Source organism: Fusarium oxysporum, chromosome VI (genome assembly GCF_013085055.1).
Source record: "Fusarium oxysporum Fo47 chromosome VI, complete sequence".
In the NCBI taxonomy this organism is placed as follows: domain Eukaryota; kingdom Fungi; phylum Ascomycota; class Sordariomycetes; order Hypocreales; family Nectriaceae; genus Fusarium; species Fusarium oxysporum.
The window spans coordinates 1,953,054-1,975,978 of NC_072845.1; the positions used below are offsets into that span (position 1 = coordinate 1,953,054).

The 22,925-nt window shown below is 49.2% G+C and overlaps 7 protein-coding genes and 1 non-coding gene across 8 annotated transcripts; 5 read left to right on the forward strand and 3 right to left on the reverse strand.

Moving 5' to 3' along the window:
* Positions 1–1,152: 1,152 nt before the first annotated feature.
* On the forward strand, positions 1,153–2,553 carry FOBCDRAFT_225834 (ribosomal protein S5 domain 2-type protein). The gene has a single exon (XM_031186652.3). It carries the CDS (start codon positions 1,231–1,233, stop codon positions 2,230–2,232), a length of 1,002 nt encoding a protein of 333 aa, XP_031037787.1. The 5' UTR covers positions 1,153–1,230; the 3' UTR covers positions 2,233–2,553.
* Positions 2,554–2,588: 35 nt separating this feature from the next.
* FOBCDRAFT_320594 (GDP dissociation inhibitor) lies at positions 2,589–4,502 on the forward strand. Its single transcript, XM_031186651.3, has 3 exons — positions 2,589–2,790; positions 2,857–3,935; positions 4,125–4,502. Exons 1-3 carry the CDS (start codon positions 2,717–2,719, stop codon positions 4,460–4,462), a joined length of 1,491 nt encoding a protein of 496 aa, XP_031037786.2. The 5' UTR covers positions 2,589–2,716; the 3' UTR covers positions 4,463–4,502.
* Positions 4,503–4,863: 361 nt separating this feature from the next.
* FOBCDRAFT_320595 (Rec8 like protein-domain-containing protein) lies at positions 4,864–7,084 on the reverse strand (the record flags this gene model as incomplete). The annotated part of the gene is made up of 4 exons (XM_031186650.2): positions 4,864–6,592; positions 6,648–6,920; positions 6,976–7,012; positions 7,066–7,084. 4 exons carry the CDS (start codon positions 7,082–7,084, stop codon positions 4,864–4,866), a joined length of 2,058 nt encoding a protein of 685 aa, XP_031037785.2.
* Positions 7,085–8,002: 918 nt separating this feature from the next.
* FOBCDRAFT_t145 lies at positions 8,003–8,076 on the forward strand. The gene has a single exon. It is a non-coding gene; the product is annotated as a tRNA-Val (tRNA).
* Positions 8,077–8,359: 283 nt separating this feature from the next.
* FOBCDRAFT_275519 (major facilitator superfamily-domain-containing protein) lies at positions 8,360–10,236 on the reverse strand (the record flags this gene model as incomplete). Its single annotated transcript, XM_059611503.1, has 5 exons — positions 8,360–8,548; positions 8,623–8,765; positions 8,817–9,138; positions 9,192–9,709; positions 9,759–10,236. 5 exons carry the CDS (start codon positions 10,234–10,236, stop codon positions 8,360–8,362), a joined length of 1,650 nt encoding a protein of 549 aa, XP_059465138.1.
* A 3,699-nt stretch (positions 10,237–13,935) lies between these two features.
* On the forward strand, positions 13,936–14,834 carry FOBCDRAFT_203026 (uncharacterized protein; the record flags this gene model as incomplete). The annotated part of the gene is made up of 3 exons (XM_059609051.1): positions 13,936–14,017; positions 14,092–14,640; positions 14,710–14,834. 3 exons carry the CDS (start codon positions 13,936–13,938, stop codon positions 14,832–14,834), a joined length of 756 nt encoding a protein of 251 aa, XP_059465139.1.
* A 369-nt stretch (positions 14,835–15,203) lies between these two features.
* FOBCDRAFT_225845 (uncharacterized protein) lies at positions 15,204–16,572 on the reverse strand. Its single transcript, XM_031186643.3, has 6 exons — positions 16,188–16,572; positions 16,080–16,110; positions 15,929–16,011; positions 15,772–15,878; positions 15,551–15,721; positions 15,204–15,497 (listed from the first exon to the last, which is right to left on the reverse strand). The coding sequence occupies exons 1-6, from the start codon at positions 16,233–16,235 to the stop codon at positions 15,458–15,460; spliced, it is 480 nt and encodes a 159-aa protein (XP_031037778.2). The 5' UTR covers positions 16,236–16,572; the 3' UTR covers positions 15,204–15,457.
* Positions 16,573–18,478: 1,906 nt separating this feature from the next.
* On the forward strand, positions 18,479–22,288 carry FOBCDRAFT_136643 (CNH domain-containing protein; the record flags this gene model as incomplete). The annotated part of the gene is made up of 3 exons (XM_059607960.1): positions 18,479–21,242; positions 21,290–22,137; positions 22,193–22,288. 3 exons carry the CDS (start codon positions 18,479–18,481, stop codon positions 22,286–22,288), a joined length of 3,708 nt encoding a protein of 1,235 aa, XP_059467371.1.
* Positions 22,289–22,925: the final 637 nt, after the last annotated feature.

Consider the following 22,925-nt stretch of genomic DNA (forward strand, 5'->3'; position numbering starts at 1 on the left):
TGGGGGCTGAATGGTAGTCTAGAGAAGCAACCAGGGTGGAGTCTTCAAGATGTAACGCTGTGATCAGATGCGATAGGCTAACATGATTGGCCGACAGACGCAGTGACGATCCTTGCAGGTTTTCGATGGCTTCTTCAACGGGCGGTAACAGGCGAGTTCTGATTCGCTCTTAGAAGTGATTAGCCTTCTAGAGACTTAATCGCATGCGTCCTTCGATTCGTGCACCGCTTCTTTCTTTCAAAACTTCGATCCTCATTCGAGGATTCCCTTGTTCATATCGGGCATTAAGAATCTCAAAATGGTCGAGAATCATCCGAGCGTAATATGATTGGCCAGGAACGATTTTCGTCGATGTTGAAAGAGTCTCTAGTCATTCGATGATGATCGAAAATGCCTGAACCAACAGAGAGTCGCACGACATCATCATGGCCGTTAAGCATGTTGGTGATATGTTGCCTCCCATGCACAGTTTCTGCGGACCGCGGCGGGATAAATGCCATGATGTGATGGGACCAACAAAGGATCCAAGCTCCCTGTCAAACTTGCTGTCGCCTTTGCCACGCCTCATGGAGACCTCACGATGTAAGTGTCGGATGAGACGGAATGTGTTGTTGGTGATGTTGGTTGACTTCTGCTTCTTGTGACTGTCGATCTTGACGGTGTTGTTGGTGATTGAACTTTTGACAGTGGGTAATGTAACGGGAAAAGAGGTCGGCAAGTCCCTTCTCAAGGATAACGAAGAGCATTCTCAATACAGAAGTTGTGACGTTGGAGAGCAAAATTTCAATAGCCACAAGTCTTCTCAATTGCATCAACCTCTGAGCCAATATGGCCAGGAAGTAAACCATCTCCATTGATTATAGGTGGGGTAATGAAGTGCAATAATTGGCGCCCGTCACGTACATCAATAGAGAACAACACTGATGATGATACTCAATTTGAGCCAAGTAAAATAGTAGTTTGTCAAATGTAATTGTTGATATCGCGAAGTATCCCAATACAAATATTCTTTGGACAACTTACCCTGCGTTGGAGCTTGAGGTCAGTCAGCCTTGCACCTGGCAGCCTGTCTGACTGGCCGGAGCTCAACTGAACCCCACCGAGGACCCCACGAGGCTGCGAACATCTCTTCCAACTTTTCATCATCCATTTCTCATATCAACAACCGACCACGGTCGAAATCCAAACTCACAGTAGTTTCTGACCGAGGCTTCAATTTAACTCACTACTATGGCTTCTAATAAAGGACTCACGCGGACGACTTTCGCCAAGCTGTCGCCTCATCCGTATCTGCTTGCCAGCCTTGATCCCGCCTCTGATGATATCCGCCCAGCTCGAAGCAATGGCCGAGCCCGAAACGAATCTCGCAAGCCAACAGTCAACTTAGCGAGCTTGTCACACGCTCATGGGAGTGCTGTTGTTCGCGTCGGCGACACTACCGTCATTTGTGGTGTCCGAGGCGAGACTATCTTAACACCCAACATCCCGAATTATCGTGCCTCCAATACCGAGACCGAGTTGAAAGACTACGACCTCCTGGTGCCCAACATTGAGCTTGCTACAGGTTGCGCTCCTCAGTTCCTCCCAGGTGGTCCACCAAGCACTCTTGCCCAGACTCTCAGCACACGGATATACTCCCTTCTTCACAGCTCCAGAATCATCAAGCCTGATGACCTGCGAATATGGCACACACCACCATCTGAAGACCTTGAAGATCGCATGGAAGAGGATGAAGAGGACACAAGCAACGAGAACAGATCCGTTGTGGCTTACTGGGTGCTCTACATTGATATATTTTTCATTTCGTTCGATGGAAACCCGTTCGATGCCGCGTGGGCTGCTACAATGGCTGCGGTACGAAACACGAAGCTTCCCGGAGCGCGATACGACGTTGACCGAGAGATGATTATCTGCTCCCACAAACAGCCCCGACCTCTCAATATCACGAAAATTCCAATCGCATGCACAGCAGTTGTCTTTACCGGCAAAGAAACTGACCGACCCACTGACGGCAGGTTCTGGCTACTCGTTGACCCAGACAGACTTGAAGAGTCACTTTGCGATGAGAGTGTAACGGTCGTGGTGGATTGCAAGGACGGAGACGTCAAGATCTTATCCATCTCCAAGCATGGAGGAACTGCCCTGACGACCCAGTTCCTCACATCAGAGCAATTCCTGGGCTGGGCCTCAAAGCGATGGGAGGAGTTCAACGCGGCCATCACCCAATCATAGATTAATGATACCCCAATAATAAAAAGAATATCGATCACAATTGCTCACAGCCGTGGCTTTTACCATTATAATCATGAACTAAGTTGGATCAAGAAATGTGTCAAGGCCATTCGACCCACCCTTTCAGACTTTATTCTAGGGCAGGAGATACCGGAAGACAAATTGCTCTACCACTCATAAAGTGAGTAGTAATGAAACTACCACGCCACAAGCAATGTTCCGCCAGAAGAGGTAGACATTGCGTAGAGGGCTGAGCGGATTGTGAGGAAAAAAGAAGAAGAAAAAGAGAGGAAAATCTCGGCCAATCCTTTTTCATTGCTGGGAGTTGAAGTGCACGGGCCAACTGATTTTATTTACTGGCCTCCACTCACTGCTTAGCAACCCTGCCCCACCTGAAATCTTCTTCGAACTTCGCGCATCATAAAAAGGCTGATCAACTTCCTCTCCCTTCCTCTCCTTCTATCCTCACAACCTCAACCTCACCATGGAATCCCTCTCAGACACCCTATGGGATGTAGTGATCAGCGGCACTGGGCTACAACAGTCCCTCCTCGCCCTGTAAGCTTTGGATTCCATTGTTGAGATGTTGCCTCGGTCGGACTGACCCAGTCTTCATTCTTGAAGAGCTTTGTCGCGTTCAGGCAAGAATATTCTACACGTCGACCCCAACGACTTCTACGGAGGCAGCGAAGCCGCGTTCAGCCTTCAGGAGGCAGATGAGTGGGCTGAGAAGAATCGGTTGACAGAGCCTTCGCAGTTGTTCTCTTCTGCGGAGGTGAAGCGAGATGCGGACGCTTTAGGTGCTACACGATCCTATAGCTTGGCTCTCGCGCCGCAGCTGATACATTCGCGGTCGAAGCTGGTGACTCAGCTCGTCGACTCGAAAGCATTTCGCCAGATCGAATTTCTTGCTGTCGGTTCCTTCTACATCTTCCAGCCACCTTCAGATTCCTCGTCGACACCGTCGCTCAGTCGGATACCATCGACCCGCGAAGATGTCTTCTCCAACAAGTCCATTCCAGCTCGGTCCAAGCGGTCCCTGATGAAGTTCCTCAAGTTTGTGCTTGACTTTGATTCGGAACCTCAAATCGATACATGGCAGGCGCGTGCTGATGAGGAGTTGGCCCAGTTCCTGGCCTCAGAGTTCAAGCTCGATGCTGCACTTCAATCCTATATCATCACACTGACGCTGAGTCATGATGGGAAAATATCGGTCAGAGATGGCTTGACCGCCATCAACCGACATCTAACATCGATGGGTGTTTTCGGTCCTGGCTTTGCTGCAGTCTATCCAAAATGGGGTGGATTGTCAGAGGTGGCTCAAGTGGGGTGCCGTGCTGCTGCGGTCGGTGGTGCAATATATATGCTGGGATCTGGCATAAAGAATCTGAAACGATCTGAGCAACCCGATGCTCCGTTGGAGCTCTCATTCATGAATGATATCGACGTCAAGGCCAAATTGGTGGTCCAAGGCGCCGATGCAGCTGACTCTAGCAGTATTCGAACCAGCAGGCTCACTGTGGTCACAAAGTCAAACTTGTCTCCGGTCTTTGAACTGCTTACTGACGGCGCTCCCACACCCGCTGTCGCAGTGGTGGCATTTCCTTCGGGCACTGTCACCATTGAGGACGAAACTCCATACGAGTTTCCAGTCTATGCTATGGTACACTCAAGCGACACTGGGGAGTGCCCTTCTGGACAATGTGAGTTGCATCCTATTCTTTATTTTATTCTCCTTGGTGTTATGATGATTCACATACCGAATACTTATCTACATTGTCTGAATCCTAATGACGATCATTATCTCTGACAACCTGATGCACACCTCATACTTTTCATTATTGTACTTGACACATGATTAAGAGACGATCATGCTAACGAAAGGTCAACAGATGTTATATATCTCAGCACTGTCTATACCACATCGGCGAAATCAGTCCTCGAAAAGGCTCTTTCGTCTCTGATTGCCGCTGTTTCCAATGGTCAAGATGTGTCTTCACCCATCTACCAGGTGTACTACGAACAGAGTGGTGGATCAAACTCTTTGAGCGTAGATAGAGACATTGCTACTTTTTCCCTCCCGTCGCTGGGTCTAGCATTCGATGATTCCATCCTTGACTCTGTTCATGAGGCTTGGAAATTGATCAATGCTGACTCGGAGGGCACATCTGCTGATTACATGCAGTTTGAAGATCGAGAGGGTGGAGTGGATGATGATCCCTTCGACTAGATAATATCAATAATAATAATCATGTGCGAAGTATTTCAAATTTTGTTTCATTGAATATGATGTATCGAGTGCTTGCCCACTGAATGAATATCTTGCTTACGGACCAGAAATATCTCGTTGCTGCCTCGCTTCCCATCCCCAAATCAAGATGTATACCGTTGACCATATCCCACATATGCTGTCAATACCTATGTTCCCATTTTGCTTTCATATCAAGTGTTCCCTGAACTCCAAGAATTTGGTGACCGATTACCCTGGAAGATGAAATGGGCAACGCCGCTTGAGATCGTAAAGTCATCGCCAATTAAAAATCGTTTCTGCCGTAGGCTTCATCGCCATGCGTCTATAACATTCACATGAATGATAGTATACCAATTGAACCCGCCGGTTCAAAACCCAGTTTAGGCCAGCTCGTCGGCCACGTCGACCTCTTGCTGAGGAAGAGTGAGGCCAATGCGGATGGTGCCGAAGGGCTTTTTGTCGGCAATCCCATCTTGCTCGATGGCAATGGCGTTCTTAGTTGCAAGAACGAGAACATGCATGAAAGCCTCCGATGCGAACTTCTTGGAGTTGGCAGGGTCATCGAGCTCGTCGGTAAGAGTATTGAAATCGATCCAGCGACGGTCAGCTTGGTCGCAAGAACGAGTATATCCTTTGGACTCCGCACGAGAAGTGGCATAGCCTAAGAAGTCAAGAGCAGAGGCATCAATGACTGCACCAGAGCCCTGTGTGTGGTCGCCATTGCCGAATTCGACATCACCCATGAAGCCCTCATCGCCGATAGAAGAATCTTGAGAACGGAGCATCGCCAAGTCGTCAGAGCCATGCTGCGGCCCAAGCTGATCACTCCAGCGCTCAATTGGACGAATTGCACTACCGCGGGCATGCAGAGGACTTGGAGCAGGGAATCTTTTCTGTGCGCTACAATGTCCCCGAATAGACGAACCAGGTGCAGCAGAGGGAGGACGACTCCAGGGAGCCATGGATGAGGAGTGCCGATCTTCAAGACCCTTTGCTGCATCCATTCCCATCTCAGGGGCAATGTCTTCACCAAACATAATAGCACCCATGTCATAATCAACACCACGCCCAAGCTCGTTGGCATGGTCTACCTTCTGACGGACATTTCGTGCTTCATTCTGCTCGTCTTCAAAAGCTTCAGCAGAAACACGGCGGCGGCTCCGCGTCACAGGTTCTGCATCTTGCTCAGGATTCTTTCCCTGTAGCTGCGCCAAGAGAGCCATACCAGAGAAGTGTTCTGCGAGAGGGTGTGCCGCACCTGAACAAGCTCTACCAATACCCGCAAGCCCATTGTCAAAAAGAAGAGCCTTCGCGTTGTGGCGTGCCTGAGCGACAGAGGTAGCAGGACGGGATTTGTAGTTGGCCTTCATGTTGTCAAGATAGTTCATAGACCAGCTTCGAACCTCTGTTACAGCGACATGGTCCTTGCCATCAACCATTTGGCGGATTCGACGTCGTCTTTGTCGTCGCAGTGGTGCTTTGGCTTCCTCAGTCGAAACTGATTCAGAGCTGGGCTCAGCTGAGGAAGTGGCTTTTCTGGCAACAAGACGCTTGGGGAAAAGCTCAGCGTCAGGCAAGGCATCTTCACCCATGATGATCACATTGTCCCCTCCAAGAGGCCCATTTTCGACGCCGAGGCCGGCTGCGTTGGCAGCTTGAACCTGGAGATGCTCTTCGAATGCCGCCGTCCCAGGAAGGGGAGGGAGTTGTGGTTCCATGTCGCCGAACTCAATGAGGTTGCCGTCCAGGTCAAAGTTGAGGTCAAGACCAGGCATATTTGAAATGTCTACACCGAACGGATTGAAGTCCTCCACAGGGTCCTGCGCATGTAAAGGTTTTGCGAAAGGAGAATCGTGGTCAAGATCCGTTGGAAGACGGTAGCTTCGGCCAGAATGCGAAGACTGAGGAATGTCGAAGTTGAGCAGTGAATTGCCCCAACCTGAAGAGCTGGAACCTTGAGCCATAGGAGTCATTTGAGAGACACTGCCCTGTGACGAAAATTTTGTGGATAGAAGAACCAAATCATCAACGCTAGCCAAAAGGTCGAGCTTTGGGATAGTCGACAAAGGATCAAAGGACGGGTCATCCTGCAAGGTGATTTGATGTCGCCTTAGAAGGATATATCAGTACATAGACCTTTGTGAGGCAACAACGGACATCTTACTTTGATTTGCCCGCGTTTGGGTCCGTTTCACTTGTGTCCATAACTCGAAAGAAGGTCATCATGTCAGATTGTGTCTTTTCAGCGTCTGAGAGCATATAACGGCACTGCTGGGCATAGACCCGAGAGACTCCATAAAGGAGGTTCCCCTGGAGACGAAGAGCTAACGGGGCTCCTGGGTTGATGATGGTCTCGCATGCCTTGGGAACGTTGACTTGTTGAATTGCCTTGCGAGTCAACCGCTTCTGATTAGACTTGCCCACGGTGGCGACGAGCCTGGATTACAAAGTCAGTGAGTAGAATAAGGCGAAAAGAAGACGCTAAGATATACCAGATGGTGGCAACCCCATACTGGGTATTGCTGAGGACTGAAGCGATGTTAGCTGTGCCCTAGTTGATGATATATCATGAGGTGACTTACTCTCGTGGCTATAGAACATGCTGCTCCCTGATGCGCCTTGGAATCTCTGAAAGAACCCCCGAAACTTCGACTAATAAGGACAAAAGCAGGTTATTTAACAAGGAAGTTTCGCTCTTAACTGCCCCATATACTGATGAACCGGCTTGAAGTTGGTCGCGATGCTGTAGTTAGTAGGTGAGGTTGAAAGCTTAGGAGGTGATGATGTAGGGATAGGAGAACGAAATTGGAAGGAGGAGAGAAGGGACGATTTTAGTCGCGTGTGATATTGATCAAGAGGGGCCTATCGCGGAGGCAGTTTCAATGTCTGGCAGCCACTGTCAAGCACCTGGCACTTCAGGCGGCAGCAACTAGGAATTTACAGCACATCTATTGTGCAGGACCCTCTCATTGTCTTTATCAGGTTCTAATTGTTGCCTTACATTGAGTTATTGGCAGTGATGAATGGCCCCCTTCTCTATACCTACCTTACCTATCTGCCTACTAACACTCATTTGTTTCCCTCCTTCCTGTTGCAACCACCTTCTCTGAGTAGCTGCACTTGCAACGTCCCGATGTCAGTATCTCAGGATCAGTTAAGGTAGAGAGGCCAATTATTATGGTAACTATCGCTTCGGCTAAACGATGAGATCATTAATTATTGAAAAGAAAAGAAAAGGAAAGTCGGTACGACGATCTCGAGGTTGTTCATGGTCGAGGTAGTTGGTGTCTCTTGACTAACATATCTGGACAGCGCTCTTTCAATAATGTTTCCCTTCGAGAAGCTACGCACAGACTCTAAGAGTGTTATTTACCCACTTCAGGCCTGAAGTCTATATCGCCTCGACCATGTCGACCCTTGATGCCTCTTGCTAGAGGACTTTGAGATATCAGCTTATTGGCTGTCAGCACTCAGCATATGTTTTGTGTCATAATCAGACTTTAACAATCAAATAGCCGAGGTTCCGTGGTCTAGTTGGTTATGGCATCTCGTTAACACCGAGAAGGTCCCCGGTTCGATCCCGGGCGGAACCACACTTTTTGTTTGATGGCTGTCCAGCAAAGAGGAATATGTCCTCTTTGTTTACCTGCATCACGCTGATCAGCGGGCACAGGATGTTGTCGAGGTTGGGTCCCTCTATTTACAAGTGTTGCATTGTAAAATCGAATTGGTTCTATTTAAGGAGCTCTGGGACTCTGTCAATGACCATGAGCAAAAGCCATGCAGGGAACGCTTGCCAAAAAGAAATTTGACTCCATGCAGGAAACCGAGACTCATTTGATGTTGAAAGAACTCAAAAGTCTCGACCACTCCTGGCTACTTGTGAGTTGTTCGAAGGCTAGTTCCGCTGGCAATCAAGGCGGCGCAGAGTCCTAGAAGGGCTACGGCAGTCGAGGCGCCAAAGGCATATCTCAAACCATCATAGTAAACCAGACGTGTCTTGAGTTGCACATCGGGAGGTAATTGACGGATGTAGTCAACAGAGTGTCTGATTTGCTCAATAACCTATGTGGGAAAGCACGATTAGCATCCGATCAAGGGCTTTACGACAGAAGTTGGTGATAAGAAAAAGGGCATACTCTCCATTTATCTGGTACCTCACTCAATGCATCCGGCAGACGACCGCTGAGTGTAGTCTGAACGATGGCAGATGTGACTGAAACACCCCAGACGGTTCCTAGCGAGCGGATGAGGTACACTGTCGAGGCCGTGACAGCGTGGTCTGCAAATTTGTCAGCTGGCAATCTTGATCGGCAGAGAATTATATGCTTACCGGCGTGGTCGAATGAGGCGAGTGAAGTAAACAGTATACCAGGATAGATAATGCCTTGACCAAGGTTTGCGGGAAAGACATAGACAAAGTACTTCCACTTCGAATCTTGAAACTGGAGTAAGGTCACCAAGCCGTTGCCTAGCACCATGAACAGAGCTCCAGTGCGCACAAGAGTAAGTAGCTTGCCCCAACGAGACATAACCACACCAGCAATAAGACCGCCAATTGGAGTTGCTAGTGAAGGAATTGCAAGTCGAGCACCGGCTGTGGTGGCTGAGTCAAGCAGAACAACCTGAAAGAAAAGTGGAAGCATGAATAGGTACTCGTGAAGGGTTAGTTTGAATCACTAAAGCTGGACAACTCGCTGAAACTTACCCCATATGCAGCCATGCCTGCGCAGACGTTTGCACACTGCGTTGCAATTGGTAACCGTCCTTGCAGCAAGCGGAGAGGAATAACTGGGATGGCACTCGTCTTTTCCTCAACGAAGAGGAAAAGAGAAAACAAGAAAACGCTCCCAATCAAGGCTCCAATCACCCAAGGACTACCCCAGGGAAGCTCGTTTCCTCCCAGGCTGAGTCCCACAAGTTGAACCGAGATAGCTACAACGAGGAGAAGTGACCCAGAGAAGTCGACTCTGTGCCAGACAGTACCTAGATTGCCATCGAGCGAGAAACCCCCAGACTGATCAGAGACGACTAGAGCTCCAATGATCAGAGCCAGGATTGACACTGGCACCTGAAAGAGAAAACACCATCTCCAGCCAATATGGTCGGCAATCGAGCCACCAAAGGAAGCTCCAGAAATAGCTCCAAAGCCATAGATACCGTTCTGAAGAGCCTGATACATGCCGCGCTTTCTAAAAGGAATCATGTCCGAATTGACGATAGTGGCTTTCACATATCAGTGAAAGTGGATTGGAGAGTTTGGAGTCACACTTACCCATTGTCATCAAGCCTCCACCGCCAAAGCCAGTCAATGCTCTCATGACATTGAGAAAGATGATGTTTTTCGCAACACCACATCCAAGACATCCAAAGGCAAAAGTAATAGTCGAAATGAAGAAGCACAACCGTCGTCCAAAGATATCAGATACTCTGCCATAGAGAGGTTGGAACGCTGTGCTAGTGACAAGATACGATGTAGTTAACCATGAAGCTGTGTTTGCGGCATCAAACTCGGAGCTGATGATGGCATAAGTCGCAGCGGTGATCGTACTATCGAGGCCGTAGAGGAAGACATTCGACATAATTGCCAACTGGATCCAGACGAACCCACGAGGAGGTTTCCAACTGTCTTCATCGGGAGCTTGAAGAAGCGGTTGATCCTCGCGAGGCTCCAGGGTATCATTTTCACTGTTGCTTTGCTGTGAAGGGCCCAATGCTTCAGGATCTTGATCTATGAGAGACGAGTTCCTCATGATGAGACGACTTATTGCGATTGCGATTAGGGACTGTCGATTTCCAATGATACCGGATATTATCTCAGGTCGTTGAAGGGACAAATGTTGAAATGTTGCGGCTGAAAATGCTTTTTGTATTGCGAAAATTGTGAATAAAAAACCAATCTGATACAACGTGGGGCATCAAACGGGTCGTCGGCCATGACTCAACTTCAAGGAACCAGGAACATTGACGTATTGCAGAGATGAATCGGACTGAATCGATGGTGAAATCTTGCATTGAAATCACGTATTGGCCGATCCAATAAGGGCCGGTAGATCATTACCTTGTTACACAGAGTAAGATCGGTATCTATGGAATTTGGCAAACAATTACCATCCATATAAAGAATATTCATAACTATAAATCTGTATTAGTATAGGAAGCATGATGTACAGAGTTTACAGGAGTTATTACTCTGCCACACCTTGACTCAACACTCAAAGATACCTAACGTCTGGGAATTATTCACTTACAACAAAACAAAACAAATCATTCTTTCTTTCGATTCACCTTAGGTTGATAAGCAAGATGAAAATTGATTTAATATTCGCAGCCTCTATGTCCAACCAGGAAACTTGAAGGGCACTTAATAGCTTGAGTCAAGACCTCGGGAGGCCGCCTTTGAAAGAACTCAGCTGGTGATGGTTTGTTGCCTTCAGAATGTGCCTGTCATGCGAGACATTCATTAAGGACAGCAATAAAGGCTTTGGGAATAAAGCCCACCTCAACATGATTTAGAGTTGTCCAGATAATCTCATCGACCCTCCTGTCTTATAGGCTCGTTGTGTGTCAAACCAGTGCCTAAACTATTGCAGTCACTAAGTTACAGCTCAGGCTTAAGAAATTATTGATCGGTCTATGCCTAAATGCATGTGATTTGGAAACCCTGGGAGGAAGGAGCTATTGTAGGTCGAGCTGCAGTCATTGTAAGCCCGCTTTAGGCAGGAACGCAGTCCACTGCAGCAAACCTCCACTCAAACCAACCATTTATCTTATGGCAAAAACGCAACACTCTCACCAAAAGCCAAGAGAATCCCATACCCCGAAAACAGGATTTTTAAGGACCAACTTGGCGCGTTAATGCCGTGGGAAAATTGCGCGAGAGAGACATCAACTGTCGAAGTTCATCTCGTGCCACAACAGTCACGCAACACCATCAACAAATCAGCAAATACGAAGAAAGCATTGCTTTGATACGGGCTTTCCCGGCAACCCTCTCAGAAAGGGAGGTAGCTACTGTGAATAGGACACCACTCACCCTTTCGAATCCAAGGGTCCAACCATCCAACGTAGCCCTACGCTCCCGCCCAAGACCTGCGCCTTGGGAGGAAAGAAAGCCAAGCTCACTCTAACTTTGAATCATAAGATACGGTTCTGGTATAATATAATTTAATGTTAGAGAAATAGCAGTTCATGATGGGTAAGGCTGTTTTATTTATTGACACCTGGTGTCGATTGAATTGACAAACCTCGAGGAACGAAAAGAGTCGACATCTATCATTTCCAACGTTTCCTTTCTATTCCAGCTACGATGCCGAACCAGGTTGTCATGCACCTCGATGCACGTCAGCAGACACTCACCGCCCTCTATCACTATCAGAGCGCAACCTGCATACTTGTGTGACAGGTTGAGCAAGATGTACCTTTGAACTTTGGAACGACGGTCGCGATTTAATACTTCCCGCTCAACACTTCCGTGCGAACCGTGCCGCTTCCCCTGAAGTATGAGTCGCAACTAACTGAATTCAACCGAGGGCCTCGACACCTCGGTGAAATGGGTCCGGACCAGCCGCTTAGAAGCAGACAGATTCCTCTTTTCCCATGAGAGAAAGCGGGGAATATCCAATAGTGCCTCATGAGGACCTGGTGCGTACAATACATAACAATCGAGCTACTAAGAAGATGCGATCTGAAAGTGGCCTTTGATGCCCCGCGGGCTGTTCCTGCATCTGAGATGCGCCAAAAGTCACCAGTTTAGAATTTTATATCTGGTGATCAAGCAAGCCCCCCGCTTTTGATCAACAACTCTTCACACCAAGAGGCTGACTTATACCATCCATCAATGGGCTTGAAGCAAAGATGAACAGGACACCACTTCGTTGAGGTCTTCAGCGCCTTCAGACTTCGATGAATGTGGAGAAAGGATGCCAAGCTAAACCTATTCGAAGCTGGGAAGAGGAGGTGGGTGTTGAGCTCCAGCAAGGATAGATGGACTTGGGCGTCACATAGCGTTCTTTGGGAATCCCAAAAGAATAGCCAGGTCTGGCATCATAGGCCGGCCCGACCACGCGGTTCACAGCGGTTAGGAAGATCGGCAACCTTACTGTAAGGAAATAATGGAAGCTGCGCCAACATTCTTGCGACAGGACAGGACAGGGCAAGATGAAACGGAAATTAAAACAAACTTGGCCCTGGAAATGCAAGCTCGACGTCAAATACATCATTCAGCTCCACCACTTGGCACAAGCTCGATCGCCGTCTTGAACAAAACCGGATTCAGATATCGTCAATGCAGCAGTTGTGCAACATTGGCTTCCGTCAGTTACGCTGCTTCTTCTGTTTCTGCCAGGGAACTTCTCATAGCCAAGACAACACCCGCCAGCCGTCTTATCCATTGGCCCTCTGGACTTCTGGACTTTTAGGCCTCTCTCTCCCCGCCCTAAAGACTCTCCCCCCTGCACACATAGCCCGATCATGATCCACAGCATACACAACCCCGCCATTCACAGTGGGTAAGTGTCCTCCGAGGCCTCGCCGGAAAACTGTCCGTGATACCCCGCTATCACCGTATCGTGTCGAAGCATCCATGGAAGCTCGTTATGCCAACTAAGGAAAACGCCCGAACGTGTCTTCAGGGAAGCTTGCTGACGGTTGTCCCTAATTAGGGATGTCACTGTGCAGCCTCTAGATCCTCTTGTGCACCCTGCATTCGCATTTTGTTGGAGTTGTCGCGAATGTACAGAGCGCATGCAGGAGAGCTTGTGACACGAATACACACTGGGCGGCATCAACAAGCTTTCTTAACAGTGCCCAGAAGCAAGAGACTTTTGTTCAAGACTTGCATTGAACAGAACGCGTCATGGTGCTTTCGATGGTCCTCCACAGCATCATCGTCGTGTCTTTTCTCACGTGTCCCCGCATCTCAGTCCCCCTTGCAACCTCCACGCCAGAGAAATCCACGCCACGATGCGATACGGCTGCCCAGCCTAGACCTTGGCTCGGGTTGAACCTGGTACTTCTCCGAAGTGCTCCGCTTGCCAATAGGTTTGCTGTACTCTGTACTCCGAGCTGGGCTCTTCACCTCGCTTGCTTGCTTCCCACCATCCTCTCCTGCATACCTGGAAACTCCATGCATGTTTATCCGCGGCTGTGCATCAAACTCCTGGGCATCCTGACCCTCCCTGTCTTACCTAGCTTGGCGTCTTAAACACTGGTCAAAAAGGCCATTATTCTGGCTCTCGCACACTTTCAGAGGTCTCACTTATCTTGCCTTCTGACTTCCCACGCGCCGTTCAAGCGTCCCAGCCGCCTGCCGTGTGATCCTGTTATTGTCTCGTATCGCTACTTAACCTCAGCATCCCCAATAGTTCTCTTGGACTGATGCTCGAGCTGTCGTGTGCTAGCCCTCTTCCACTTCGGTCTCAACTGTGCTTCCTCCACCGCAATCTGCCATCATGACGGGCGCTCTCGCAACTCCTCGGTATAGCAACGACGACTTCGAGACAGCTTCTATTCGCTCTGCTGCTCCTTCTTATGGTGAGTAGGCAAAAGTAATTGCGATTCTTTGTATCCCCCTGGGATAACGGCTATACTTATACACCAGACTGGAGCTCGATGCCAGAGCTCCACTACCTGGCACGAGACCAGCCTTACTGACCTTTTCGTTACCTCAGTATCGGAAGCTCCCTCATACCACTCAACAAATCCATACCCAGAGACTCTGCCATCATACACCCCTCCAGCTCGGTCTCACGCGGTTGCCAGGTCCTCCTTAGTTCCCCAAGGGAGCGGTACCTCAACTCCACGCCAGCAGACTATCGGCTTGCCTCCAGTACCTGCTCTTCCTTTGCGATCCCAACCGAACCTGAACAATTTTCGTATCGCGACATGGTCCTCCGTCTCTAGCAACCCCAACGCCCGGCACTACCAGAATGTCGCAAACCGGCGACTGACTGCTCAGCGAGATCCCGTAGACAGCCTTCGTCGAGTCATGACCGATGTTAGCGAGCAAGAACAAGAGCGATACATAACCAGGCCGTTGGAAGATCCCTATCTGGTTGGCGAGGTGGCTGCTGCGCGTGCTCGTACAGAGCGACTTGCACGAGAGTCAGGGGATGATATCCTTCTGCGAGAGGATCGCCAGTGGGACTGGTTCTTAGGTAAGTTAAAAAAAAAAAAAAAAAACAAGCTTGTCGAGTGTTGTGTCGCAGCTGTTAACGCTGAATTAGCTCGAATGAGAGACTCGGATGACCGGCAGCGGAACTGGACTCCGACAAATCCGTACAGACGTGAGGTGGAGGCTGGGAGCCGAAAGAAGCTGCTCCGCCGTATTGGAGGACGACGCTTGCTATGATCTTGCTTTGTTGATCTCTGCCTTTTTTTGTTTATTTTGCATCTCTATTGCGCTGGGTCGCTATTGTCATGTCTGCTACGTTGGCTGAAACGACATTGTCGCATTCTCATGGCGTTTTGATGATCTATATTGAGTTGTCGGGATAAGGCATGGCATGCGAGTTGGGGGTTCTCAAATTGTCAAATGCACTCCGATCGATGGCATGAAACGGTCGTCGTGAGCATATTCTTCTCTTCTGTCGCTCATTCTCGAACATAGGGTCGCATAGGGCTTGGTGAACCTGGGCTGGTATTAGGTAGCTCACCCCTCAAATGAAATGAACATTCAAACTCCCTTGAGGCGTATTGTGTCAACATGTTGGAGACATCGTGCTAGCATAGACTTTGTGATTATACTCGAAGCTAGATACGGTCAACTTCTTCGCCATTTCTCTACCTGTTTGCAAAAGATATGTTACACGTCCAATAACGCCATGCCCGATGTACATATGATGGTATGCCTCCGTAACTCGATGACAGCTCAAAACCTCCCCGACGCACAAGTCGACCACTCAATGAAAGGTCGACAGAATAGGTATGTGATTGTTGATTGAATAGGACTTGTCTAACCCTTGCTCTTGCTGTTCAAATGCTCTTGCTGTTCAGGAGAAGAGCAACGATGAGTCTACAGAATAGTTAGCATAAGCGAAATACATTGTAGGTTCATCGATGACGTACCCATAGAGACCAAGAACTTCGCCGAAGATAAGGATCAGGACCATGCCAACAAAGATCCTAGACTGTTCCATATAAGCACGAACGCCAGTGTCGCCGACAATTCCGATGCAGTAACCAGCGGCAAGACCAGTCATGCCGACTGCAATACCACATCCGAGATGCAGAAAACCCCTGATACTGTTAGTGTTCGTTTTCGTTGATGAGACTTCGCGTCGACGTACGAAAACAAGCTGTAGTTCTTGCCTGGGTCGAGATCCTCAGCGATGAGGACGGAGATGACTAGTGAGTAAACGGCAATAATACCGGACATGACGACGGGAATGAGACACTGCAGAAGGCGTCAGCGATGGCCTTGATTGAGCCGGAGGACAGTTGTACCTTCATGATGAGGTCTGGTCTAAATGTACCGACACCAGCAATGCCGATGCCAGACTTGGCTGTGCCATAAGCAGCTCCAATACCTATCGGAGTCGTTCAGTATTAGATCTGGGTCATATCGCATCGCGTAGAGAGGGAGGAAGTATCGTACATCCGAAGACCATTGCAGCTGCAATTCCGGCCTACAAACTCGCAGCATCAGCATTCGCGTCCACCCCTGGTTTCAGACCAACAGAAAGGCCAGCGCGGGGATACTCACCATCCCAATAAAGGGGGCAAACTTGGGGGCGAGCTCTGATTCTGCCATGGTGAGGATATGAAGCCGTCGGCGAGCTCTAGTGTCAAGGGCGACGTGAGAGTTGACGTTGATAGCTTGATGATGTAGCCTGCTACTGGCCAAGGCTACCAAAGGAGTTGGAAGCTGAGGTAGAAAGCCACATTGGAACGGGTTAATTTGACCAATGACGAGCGAGTGGCTTCGAAACGGATCACGTGACAGTACCAGCCATTAAGTATCGAAGATTTCGGGACTCGAGAAGTAGGACAAAGAAAGATACCCACTAATCATTATGAAGAAATATATCTAGGATTACATGATAAAGACAACAGAATTTCTTACTATTTTTGGGCTTGTGATTCCATAAATAAATAAGGTTGTCATATAATTAAAGTACCTGCTAATAATGGGAAATAACTGGCTTCTGCCAGGTATCTTGACTTTATCCTCTTCCTCCACTTGGGGAGGGAGCCGATATGGATGGTTTCCAAGTTTTTTCTTTGTCTAGGTAGGTAGGTAGGCCGCTATGATTGTTCTCCTTGAACCTTGTCCGACCCCTAAAGTCGAGATTAGGTATCCCTTCGAAGCTGCTATGGTATTAGTGAGCTTTGCCCTGTATCATCGACCAAGGCTGAAGGGCCGACACAGCCGGCAATACCTGGTCTTTGGCGGCATTTGATTCCACAGCTCCAGTCACAGAAACATTGAATGCAATCAAAACCAAGCACAACATGGAGATGCTTATCTGCTGATATTGTTCTCGGCAACTCTCGTCAGTAAGATTGCTCGAGTTCAGTCATGACAAACGACAAACAATAGGTAGCAATCAGCAAACACCCGCTGCATAATCAAAGGATGCAGGTTTATGTTAGAAGTAAGAATCAACGGCCACTAGCGTGCCCCTTGGGTCCCTCCAGTTCAACAGGAGGTTTAATTGCCGTAACTCCCGTCTAAGGTGTGGCAACGCAACCACTGCATCAATTAACCTTTGAATTGAATTCGACTCACCACAAAGTGTCCATTGCGAACAAAGATCCTGTGCAACGAGTAAACGAGTACACGGGTACATTTGAGCGACGCAAGAGGAGATATGACATGTGCTTGCTACATGAGTGAGGCAGCAGTAACAATAGCTGTAGCAGCATCTGTTCCAGGTATCGGACTGGAGCGCCAACACTACAGTTAGGCGACCTACCGCAGGTCGGACTACGATACACAAACAAAGAGGCTCAACTTCACTGTAACAACTCGAGTTGACGCCTTGAAACAAGGAATTGGCTTTCGTACCAACTAAAGATAAATTAGTATTTTAACCTGCTCCTGAATAACTTGTGCCCTTCTCTTTTTCGTATCCACGGCACAACGCCAAAGATCCATGCTCTTACACTGCAACTATATACCCCAGTATATTCATCCCCTGAAATTGTACTAAATAATTTAACTGCCCATAGCCCATCCACTACGGCGCGCCCACATTGCCTGGCCCCCGTCACCACATTCACCTCGACCCCCAAAGAGCGCAGAGGCCGCCATCAGACAGGTGGACTCTCTGGTGGATCTAGCACTGGCGTGTCCGTCGTTGGCTCCTAGACTCCCTGGCCTGTCCTGTTCTGTTCCATCCAGTACCTGGACGTGGATTCCATTGGCTTGGATTGCCTTTACCTCTTTACCTGCGACGAGTCGGGTGCCTGGCCTGGATCGTGAACCTGCAACTGCAACTTCCTCCAAAGTCCATCACCAGAGGGCCACTCCCCCAAGAAAAACCCTCTCGAGACGGCGACCGCCCATTGCCTGCGATCACATTCCCTATCGTCGTCCCCCCGCATCCTCGATCGGTCGACGAGCTTCAGCCCAAGGCGAGAGGTTTGCCATTTTGCTCAACCGGCCGCCTTGTCCGACGGCCCCCTCGAGCCCAAAGTTGCAAATTCCGACACGACACTTTGCTTGGGTAGAATTCACCCCCCCCCCGATCCCTCATCATCTCTCCCACTGTAACGACGAGCGCTACCTGTGAGGGTCTTCGCAGCGCCAGTATATAACGGACGGTTATCGCTCACGCATATTCCTCAACGTTTATCTCAAGCTTAAGGGGACGTACAGTATTGGCGTCGACTGACGGCGGCGCATCCGTCGAAGTCGGCTGTTGATACGCCAGATAACGAGCTTTTAGCCTTTGGCGCTCAAAACCCTACCGGTAATGCAATTCCCATCCCCAGGTATCACCCCTTTCTTGGAAACTCTCCTGACATGCCCTCAATCAAGTTTCCCTTATCATGTCGAACTACGGGTACGATCCTAGAGGAGCTCCTCAAAGGCCGCCGCAAAGGGGCTACGGCGACGACAACAATTACGGTCAACGAGATGCTGCATTCTCCAACATCTTCGGCGCGGCTCCGCCTCCTGGCCGATCCCAAACAATGACTTCGTCATCCTCGATGCCTCAAAACATGATGGATCCTGGTCGCACTCAGACTATGTCTTCAATGTCTTCTGGTATGCAACGGCAACCACCGCCTCGTGCTCCCCCGGGACATTATGGGGACCCAGCAGCTGGCAGGACTCGAACAATGGATAGCAATAGCATGATGGGGAATGGCTATTATCCAAGTCAACGCTCGGCATCTGGTGGTCAAATGCCACCTCACTACATGCAGCAGCAGCAACATCATCAAGCACGACGTCCGTATCCTGGCCCTGGAGGACCTCCACCTCCTCGAATGGAGCAAAGGGGTCCGCCGCCTCCGCAAGCTCCTGGTGCAAGGACTCCCGCCCAGCGATTCTATCAAGGAGGACCGGCACCTGCAATGAACAATGACCCTTATCGCTCGCAGTCACTCGCTTCTGCTCCTCGCCAGCCAATGTATCACCCTCCTCCTAGCGCCTATCAGCAAGCACCAGCAAACCACCTTCGACAAGCCCCGTACGCGCAGCAGAACTCGGCGAGGACGACCGCTCAAGGGCGAGTTGTGCCGGAACGTCATGAAGACCGCACCATGTCGCTGACTGGCAATTACCAACCCCAGAGCATGGACGCCCATCAGACCATGAGCGGTCGAGTCATCCCTAACCGACGAGCACCTACCGAGCTGCCGGCCACTAACGGTTATCCTAATTCGATGCCTCACGCTCCAGGAGCACAGACCCGAACCTCTAGCATGGTTTCGTCCAATGGTGCTGGCGATCATAGTAGGACAATGTCGATGGCCTCTACCGTGGCACCAACCATCACCCCTTCCGAGTCTGATGCTTCTACTTTGGTTCAGCGACCAACCAGAAGCAAGTCGATCGAGAGCGAGCGCCCCCCGACTGCAACGAAGATTCGACCACCCCTCGTATATCCCGCCCTACTGTCTCGAGTCGGAGAGTGCTTCCGTCGCAAGATTATTGTTGGTGACCGGACCAAGAACGAACTGACATACAAAAATGCTTTCAGCGGTTCTGAGGCGGTCGATGTCTTGTCATATATTATTAGGACCACGGATCGTAACCTTGCCCTCCTTCTTGGCCGAGCTCTGGATGCCCAGAAGTTTTTCCACGATGTCACTTACGAGCACCGTCTGCGAGACTCCCAGTCGGAAATGTACCAGTTCAGGGAGACATTGATGGACGAGCCAGAAGATAAGCCTGCAGTCAATGGTGTCTTTGTCCTGCTTTCCGAATGTTATTCTCCAACCTGTACCAGGGATCAACTTTGTTATTCAATTGCCTGCCCTCGACGATTGGAGCAAGTTTCGAGACTCAACCTTAAGATCAACCCTGGATTGCGAAAGGAGGATGCTGTCAATGCTGTCGATGACGAAGCTGATCAGACAGACGAACAGAAACTCTGGATTAACTCCGTTCCCAAGGAAGTTGCTGAGAAGGTCGATGAGCGGGAGAAGAAGAGACAGGAAGTTATTTCGGAAATCTGTTATACCGAGCGAGATTTCGTTAAGGATTTGGAATATTTACGAGACTTTTGGATTCTGCCTTTACGATCAAAGGCTTCGCCAGTTCCTGTTCAGCGCCGCGAAAAGGTTGTCAAGACCATTTTCAGCAACATTATCGACCACCCCAGTATTCATACCGTCAGCTCCCGGTTTGCGTCTGGACTAACGACTCGACAACAAAAGGAACCTATTGTCCATAATATCGGTGACATTTTCCTTGAGTATGTCCCTCAATTCGAACCCTTCATTCTGTACGGTTCGAAGCAGTTGGAAGGAAAGTTTGAATTCGAGAACGAAAGATCGGTCAACCCATACTTCGGCAAGTTTGTGGACGAGATTGAAAGGCGCAAGGAGTCGAGAAAACTGGAGTTGAATGGTTATTTGACCAAGCCTACGACCCGTCTGGCACGATACCCCCTACTCTTGGAGAACGTCTTGAAATACACGGAAGATGGCAACCCTGATAAGGAGGACATTCCTAAGGTTCTGGTTATGATTCGAGATATTCTTGGCAGAGTCAACGCAGAGTCCGGAAAGGCTGAAAACCGATTTAACCTCAGGAGGCTTCATGAGCAGCTTCGTTTCAGACCTAATGAGAGGGTTGATCTTCGACTCACAGAAGAGGGACGCGAAATGGTCTTCAAATGCCAGTTCAAGAAGTCGCCCACGGATCCTGCAGAAATTACGGCCTTCCTCTTTGATCACGCCGTCCTTCTTGTTCGCATCAAGCAGACTGGCAAAACTGAAGAGATTAAGGCATACCGACGACCCATTCCTCTGGAGCTTCTCGCCATTAGGGAAATGGACGAAGTCATTCCCAAGGATGGCAACATGAAGCGTACCTCGTCGAGCTTGATTCCTTCAATCCGGAATAACGCCAACGACCCAGCGAGAAAGGAAGGCTGGCCGATTACCTTCCGCCATCTGGGTAAAGCAGGCTACGAGCTGACGCTTTATGCATCTAACCAAGCTGCTCGTCAAAAGTGGCTTGAGTTTATTCATACTGCACAGGAACGCCTTCGATCCCGTGCCGACTTCTTCAACACAACGGTCATCTCAAGCAAATTCTTTGCTGGTACCAACCGTGTCAACTGTGTCACGCCATTTGGTAAGTCCCTTCTGCTTTGTCCGATTCGATCGCTAATATCATGACAGATGGTGGCCGTAAGCTCTTGTACGGTACTGACAACGGTGTTTACCTGTCGGACCGCAAGGTGAAGGATCAAGTGCCCCGTAGGGTATTGGAGACTGCAAGCGTTACTCAGATTGATATTCTGGAAGAGTACCAATTACTCTTGGTCTTGTCTAACAAAACACTCCAGTCCTACCCAGTTTCTGCCCTCAACCCCGATGAGCCCGCATTGTCTAGAAGGCCTAAAAAGATCCAGAACCATTGCAGTTTCTTCAAGACGGGCATCTGCTTGGGCAGGCATCTGGTCTGCTGCGTCAAGTCATCTGCCCTATCTACTACGATCAAGGTCTTTGAGCCTAATGATGCCATGACCAAGGCCAAGAAGCAGAAGGGTATTGGTAAATTCATGAGCGGCGGTCATGATGAGCTCAAGCCATTCAAGGAGTTCTACATTCCCACCGAATCTTCGTCCGTTCACTTCCTCAAGTCCAAACTCTGCGTTGCCTGCGCTCGAGGTTTCGAGGTTGTTTCTCTCGAAACCCTCGAAACACAATCATTGCTCGACCAGGCTGATACGTCACTTGACTTTGTGGCTCGCAAAGAAGGAGTTAAGCCAATCCACATTGAACGACTTAACGGAGAGTTCTTGCTTAACTATTCGGAATTCTCCTTCTTTGTTAACCGCAACGGCTGGAGGGCCCGGCCAGAGTGGCGAATTGACTGGGAGGGTACACCACAGAGCTTCGCACTCAGTTACCCCTGGATCCTTGCTTTCGAGCCAAACTTTATTGAGCTCCGGAATATGGAGAACGGTGCTGTACACATTGTCCCTCGCAAGAATATTCGCATGCTTCATAGTAGTACACATGAGGTAAGTTTGATCACACAGAAGGCTATTTCTTTCCAGGATGCTAACATGATGTCAGATTCTATTTGCACACGAGGACGATAAGGGAGACGACGTTGTTGAGGCCATCGACTTTTGGAAGAGCAACCGCAAGTCGGAGCTGCTCGGTTCATAACAATAAATAAACACCGGACCCGGGATTGGGGAGCGTTTCTTTTTCCTGGAAAGATTTTTTCTTCTTGTATTACTTGGCGGCGCCCAACTACTACGACGTCAACTATCCTTGGGTGCGAGATACTCGCAAGAGTATTGACGATTTTCGGCTTCTTTGTGGTATCCCTTTTCTTTGGGAAGACGCAAGATTTTGGGCCGCACTTCGAACCGCTCACCGGATGTGGTTGTAGTGCTCCTGGCTATGTAAATCGTCAAGCCAGCGCATGATGAGCCTTGATGCTAGCTGAGCCAGAGCAAAACATCACTCCAGGGGCGTCGCTAAGATGTTTGAAATATAGGAGCTGTAGGTACGGAGACGGGGACCATGACCAGCAGGATATAGGATGGGACAAGATAAGATGACGAGATGGAAAAGAGAAAGACGATATATCGTAGCTTGTACTCTGGAAGGATGAGCGATGTTTAGCATGGCATGGCAATGGCATAATGTTGCGTTGCATGGCATGAAATATTTTGGAGCAGCTTGGAGCGATTTGAGAGGGAGGGAGCGTCGTGAAATAATGGCCTGGACAGGACAGGAAAGGAAAGGAAAGGAATGGGCTCTACGGTACTATAGTAGTTGAGTTGACAATTGCGAT

Excerpts from the sequence above, each read along its gene's own strand:
- FOBCDRAFT_225834 (XM_031186652.3), top strand. The coding sequence starts at position 1,231 with ATGGCTTCTAATAAAGGACTCACGCGGACGACTTTCGCCAAGCTGTCG.
- FOBCDRAFT_320594 (XM_031186651.3), top strand. The coding sequence starts at position 2,717 with ATGGAATCCCTCTCAGACACCCTATGGGATGTAGTGATCAGCGGCACT. Across the intron at positions 2,791-2,856 it reads CAACAGTCCCTCCTCGCCCT|AGCTTTGTCGCGTTCAGGCA; the intron begins GTAAGCTTTGGA and ends TCATTCTTGAAG. Across the intron at positions 3,936-4,124 it reads GGAGTGCCCTTCTGGACAAT|ATGTTATATATCTCAGCACT; the intron begins GTGAGTTGCATC and ends AAAGGTCAACAG.
- FOBCDRAFT_225845 (XM_031186643.3), bottom strand. The coding sequence starts at position 16,235 with ATGGCAGAATCAGAGCTCGCCCCCAAGTTTGCCCCCTTTATTGGGATG. Across the intron at positions 16,111-16,187 it reads TTGCCCCCTTTATTGGGATG|GCCGGAATTGCAGCTGCAAT; the intron begins GTGAGTATCCCC and ends GCGAGTTTGTAG. Across the intron at positions 15,879-15,928 it reads GACCAGACCTCATCATGAAG|TGTCTCATTCCCGTCGTCAT; the intron begins GTACAACTGTCC and ends CGCCTTCTGCAG.